Here is a 6,000-nt window from a genome sequence, read left to right on the forward strand (position 1 = left end):
TGTTTATGTCTCATCACTGCTCTGACCAAATAACACCTTTAGGTCTGAAAACCATTGCAAGTAGCTGATAACAACATTCAACTTACCCAGAAGAGATAGAAAAAACTATTTCATTATTCAACAGATTCCTACTGTAAACCACCAAGCAAATATTTGCGCAAATCCACCCTTTGAATAATTAAAATACGATTTTGTCAATTGCACCAAATCTTACAGCAGTTAGACAGCAAAAATCAAAGCAGCAGATTAGAGTTAAATCTTGTATCAGCCAATATATTTTGTTTGTGATCTGCACCACCTCTTGCTCATTATGCATTCCCTTAGGCACATGAGGCAAGGAACCCATTTTAAAGAGCACAGAAGCTCTGTGATCTGTGATGATCCAGAAAACAAAGACGTCAGTTTTGTTTTCATTCCAAAGGGGAAACATTTATAGAACCTGTTTGACCTGCTATTTGTGTCTTTAATTTAATAGCCAGTCTTTCAAATTTCATAGAATTTCCTTAAACTTAAACCTCTTTGGGTCAGCTCATCCTCATAATTTAATCTTCAGATTTTCTAAATCTAAACTATATATATATATATATATATATATTTATAAATTAAACTGTTTCTTGAGAGACATCATGTAAGCAGACTCTGAGTGTCAAGGAGGAAAACTAAATAAAACTAAATGAACTACACAGGCATAATAACAGGATTAGAAGACATAATATCACATCACAATACAGGCATGCACACAACGCAATCCCTAACTAACACAGACCAACTGATATCCATAATGATATTGAACTATTTTGGTCTCATATCTTGGTTTATCCTTAGCTCAATGTTAAACAAAAGTACCACCACTGTAACAATAATAACATTCAACTTTATCTATATAGTTTCACAAGTGTAATAAGTTACCTGTCTATTAACAGGAGAGCCTTGATCAGCTGTCTGCTGCGACGTCTTCGCACCTGAAGGACTCGTGCCGGCGTGAGTTCCCTCTACCTCTCCATCTGTGTATCAGGGCAAAACAAATGAGCCACTGTCACATTTCTAACAAGACGTGCTCTCTGTCACACACACACAAACACACACACACGACAAACAGGCCTCCCTCTGACTGTATGACAATGTTGACACTGTCAATAATTGACGCTGGCAGAGTAAAGTGAACCCAGCACCAGCACCAGCACCACCAGCACCTCAGAGCCACTTCTCTGTTTCCTCAGGAGACGGAGGAGGGACTTGACTGGTCTGCCTCTCAGCCCTGACTGATGCTCTGTAGCCACCCCGGCTGCCTGTCTGGCTGCCTTTCCACCTGCTCTTGTTACCATGGTGACGGGCTCTCTTTTTTGGGATGCAGTGCATATCATCCACGGTGCTTTTTTCCTTTTTTCTTTTTAAGGGACACAACAAGAGATGAGGCAAAAATTGCACCACTCTGTGAATGTGATTACAGCTGAAAAACAAAACGGATGTGACTCCTGACACATTGTCTGTCATCACTTTGTGTCTCATCTCAGCTTGCGGGCTTCTCGGCTTACCGCCACTGGCTTAGCAAAACATAATCGCTTGAAACAACAGCTGATCTTAATATCCCAGAGGAAAGTAAATGGCAAACACCGTTTCATGTCCCCACCCAATCACCTTATTCCTCATCCTCATGAGTTTTATCTAAATAGTAAGTGTGAGCAGAGTGAAAATTGGCCTGCGTGTCAGAACACGAAGGCCCTTGGAGCAGAGGACTCGGCTTAATTATCATTTGCCTATTTTAAGTTTGTTAAACATAACTTTTATGGAGGCGGAGAGGCCACAAAGTGCCTGTGATGAAACCACGAGTCTGATTAAAACTACTTTCACAAGAATTGTCAGCTATAATCAGAAGGAGTGAGAAAAAGATTGAGAATGGGTGGGGGGTTATTTAATTTGTTCGCTGGAGTGTAACTGAGTCAATTGTGGTTGTTGCAATTTCTGAAAGTTTCATTTGGTTTCAGATGGGGAATTGTACGCTGACGGCTGAGGGAAAGCAACTAGCATCAAATAAAGATTTTTGAGGCAGTCCTGTGCAGAAGAGTTTTTTAGTTTTTATGTTTGATATTTTTTTCTCTATTGCTAATTGCAGGGATTTCAGCCGTGGTGTTTACATGCACCTGCAGAGCATCATTATTCACTGTGAAGTATCTGAAAGTATTAATATTTATCACCCGTCCGATTGACTAGAGAGAGAGAGATTTATAATTGAGTTTGTGAGTCAAATGCTAAGCCAAAGTTGCTTTTATATCAATCATTCATTGATATATCATAGGTTTACAGTTATGGCTCATAAGGATTGGAAGAAAACAGTCTGACCTAAGCTATCGACTTTAGGGATTCTGTACATGTGGCTTCAAACTAAGGCTCCTTATAAGCCCTTACATTTTCCATCAAAGTTTCTTGCCGCCCATGGATGAGTTGCTTTGATTTCTGCGAGCTGCCACAGCCTTGCCAGGATAATCTATGTATAAACAAGGACAAGGCTGAAAGATCAAGCCTCAGATCAAACTCGGGGACTGTGTGGGGCTGCTGTGTTCAAACATTAACGGGGCACCTTCTCCAAATCAGTCTGAATCTTCCCCTCCTGCCTTTCCCTCCCCTCGCATTTGCTCTCTGCCAGCGTCTCAGGCCTAATAAAGCCCATTTCCTCAACCTGCAATCCTGCCAGAATACCATGGCACAACAGTCGGGATCAGTTGTACTTGAAATTGACTTTGTTTAGTGATTATAAGGTGATTATCCAGACTGTCGGTGTGGAGCATCTGAAAGAGGGCGGGTGGCGACACCGCTGCAAGGAGCAGATTAGAGGCAGGTAAACTATGGGGCAAGTCAGCCCTGAAATAGGCTCCTGTTCCCCCCCGGGCGAACCCGGCCCCTGCAGTTACCCCGCGGCCATATTTGTTCTAGCCCTGATCAGGCACTCAACATCAACCGTAATGTAACCTTTGTGTTTTTCTGGGAAGGTTTAGTTACTTTTAATTTAGTTTTGTATGGCTTAAAGGTAGATATCTTACATAATGATAACAAGCGCATGTTTATGCATTTGTGGAAACTATGAGGGTAAGTTCAGTTTAAAGCTCAGGGGCTAAACAAGCAGCTGTACAGTGACATATAATCGCGGGTCAGTACTTACCCTGAACCTTGGGTGAAGTTCGATTCTTCTGAAAAGTTGGAGTGATGGATTGTTTCAGTTTTACCTGTAGAAAATAGAAAGGCCCGTTACAGGATGTACATTTGCATCTGTAATACTTGATCTGAAAAAGTCAAATGTTCCCTTTTAAAAGGATAGTTTTGAAAAAAGACCAAAAAACAGGGAAAGATGTAGCCTGTCTCTGTTCCCACAACGAAACATATCCATCACCTGCAAAGCTCATCAATTCATTCATAATTCATCTGATTTATAAAAACCAAAGTGTAACATTAGGGTTTATCTTTGTTTCCATTCCTTCCGTTAAGCTGAGCTAACCAGCAGCTCCATATCTAGCCTACGATGGTCTCAAAGAGCTCTAAGAAAGTATAATTTCATAATTTTTCAAAAAACTCTTTCTCTTAATTTCTTGGAACAAGTAACCGTCAAAAATCGATTCATTAGCTGAAGCTATACCGTGGTGAAAATCCAAAGCAAATCTCGACATATTTTCAGAGTCACAAGGGAAGGGGTGTGCTTTGTGCATCCGCTCAGCCGAATCTCCAGTAGAGCCCAGGAACTTATCGATTAGGAAGTCATATTGTCAGTTCACTGGGTAATACGCACATTGAGTTTTCTCCGTACGTTGCCTCGCATCCTCTTAGGGCACAAGGCTCAATCTCTGCCGCCACGGCTCCAAATGAGTTGTAAACCTTTTTGGGAGAATGTGTAGAGTTCCTGCAGAGTAAGCTGTTTTTAAGGATGCCAGTGCTCCCTCGGTAACTGAGACTCGTCTACAAATGGCTCTCAGTGGCACTATGCGTGTTAGTCTGCCATACCTGACACTATATGCACCTCACTTCAATCCGCTCAATCACATAGTGCTTTTATTACAGACTTGCAGAGCTTACACTTTCTCAATAACGTGTAAAGGATCACAATTGCACAGCCTGAGAGGATGTCAGAGCCTAATCCAAGTTAAATCAGTCCACGGTTTTTGCAAAGGCCTGTTTTATGAAGGGCCAACTCTCAGGAGCACACACCAAAGTTGTTGAACAAGGTTTGTAGGAGAAAAAAAGTATTTCTTCCATACGAGATAGAAACCTGACACTGCTGAAAAGAACGGGTTGTTTATCCAAATAATAAAACTAAATAATTCTGAAGAAAGAATCAGAAAATGCTCTGTTGGAAACCGTCCTGAATACATGCTCAGGGTTTGTTGGACATTGTGTTTTACCTGGCCAGCAGCGGGGTCCAAAAGCTGATTTGGGTTTTGGCAAGCATCAGCCACCATCATCACTCTTCTTTGGATTGGCAGCCACCCAATTTTGACTGGAGAAACACAACTGAGCTGAGCCTGCTCCTTCCTCGGGGCCTGCATGATATGAGCTCTCTCACAGCTTCCCCTGCGCTCGGAAGAAGGGAAAACACCAGTTCGGACTGACTCCTGGCTCCCCAGTGAGCTCTCACACCGACTTGGACTCCCGCATGAAGATGAAGCCCTGCTGTAGGATGGAGTCCCCCGAGGCCTCCAGGTACGTCCTGCGCCTGGCTCTCTGTCCAGCGTTGCCATGGATGTCGTCCGAGAATTGAAACCTGGAACATGATCATGAACTGGGGCTCTGAGGGGGTCGCTCTGCATCCTCTGGAGGTGCTCCAGCCAGCCGTCCAGCTGGCGTCCTTCGATGGCACTCTGGGGCCTCCGACGTGTGCATGGGGGGTTTGAAACACGGGGCAAATACTCCCCCTCTGATATCAAGCCCTCCCAGCAGGACTCATCTCCTGACTTCCTCCAGCCCGGCGCTCTTCGTAGGTGGGCAGCTGGCCTCCGGAGAGACATCCCCTCTGGAGCTCAGATAACCACTCACCGCTCTCAAGTTTCAGCGCTCAATAAAAGCCCTTTACAGTGTGGGTATTAAAGAGAATCGCCTGGCTCAACAGGACTCCTTAGTATGACGCTTTCCAGAAATGCACTGTGAGGAATTAGTAGAAACAAGAGTGCTGGAGCTCATCTTTGTTTCAGATCTGTTAAGGTATCAGAGCAGAGTTTATAAATATTTTTTATAATACAACATAGAGATAAGAGTGAAACTATAATTTCTTGCTGTTATCACTCCACAGTGTTGCTGATATCACTTACCAGTTACTGCCAAACTATCCTATTCCACTTGCTTCCAACTCTCCTGAGTCCTTAGTGTGAAAGGAAGTCAACACTCTCTGTCTTGATAGGAACTAGGTGCTGGTGAGTACTGTCTCCGGTCAGGCATGTAGCAATGTGAGGGATGCTACGGCGAACAAAAGAGTTACTGAGTGCAAGGGCTGAACTTCCAATACAGGGAGGGAGATAGAAGGAGACAGAGGGGTGGGCAATCACTTGTTGATGCAACGCCTGACGTAACATTTCAACAAAGAGCATCGTTAATATTCATCGTTTTAATTATTAAAACGTCTAATTTTGGGTTTATGCAAGTCACGCACATCAGGCAAAGAGGGGGATGAAAGTCTCTGACACTCAGGCATCCTTAGAAATGATAGAGCGTCACTAATGAGCAGATTATCCATGTTATTCCATGACACACTTACTACTTCAGCTTTCGCCTTTGTTGAACATCCCCGTTTCTGCTCCTCATGGTGATCTCGTGGCTTGTGGCTGATGATGAGGTTCTATATTCCAGCCATGTGACTTGCCTTAAAAATGGGCCAGTGTCCTCTTAGATAAGTAACTGTGACCCACATGATGTGCCACAATGCATGAGTGAAGGCAAGAGAGAGGAATTTCGCTCAAAGCTGGAGAGGGAGGCTCATGCTTCAGATTTTATTAAGAGGCCGTAACACATCAACAAAAAAGA

General features: G+C 43.4%; 1 protein-coding gene across 1 annotated transcript in view; it reads right to left on the minus strand.

Moving 5' to 3' along the window:
• The window catches only part of LOC133028228 (uncharacterized), a 91,638-nt gene extending 90,313 nt beyond the window's left edge, over positions 1–1,325 (minus strand). The window contains exons 1-2 of the mRNA XM_061095421.1: positions 1,166–1,325; positions 910–1,004 (exon numbers count right to left, since the gene is read on the minus strand). Coding sequence (XP_060951404.1) covers positions 910–1,004; positions 1,166–1,325 — 255 coding nt within the window. The remainder of the gene's footprint in view (positions 1–909; positions 1,005–1,165) is intronic.
• Between the last annotated feature and the right edge of the window lie 4,675 nt (positions 1,326–6,000).

Source organism: Limanda limanda, chromosome 21, assembly GCF_963576545.1.
Source record: "Limanda limanda chromosome 21, fLimLim1.1, whole genome shotgun sequence".
Classification (NCBI taxonomy): domain Eukaryota; kingdom Metazoa; phylum Chordata; class Actinopteri; order Pleuronectiformes; family Pleuronectidae; genus Limanda; species Limanda limanda.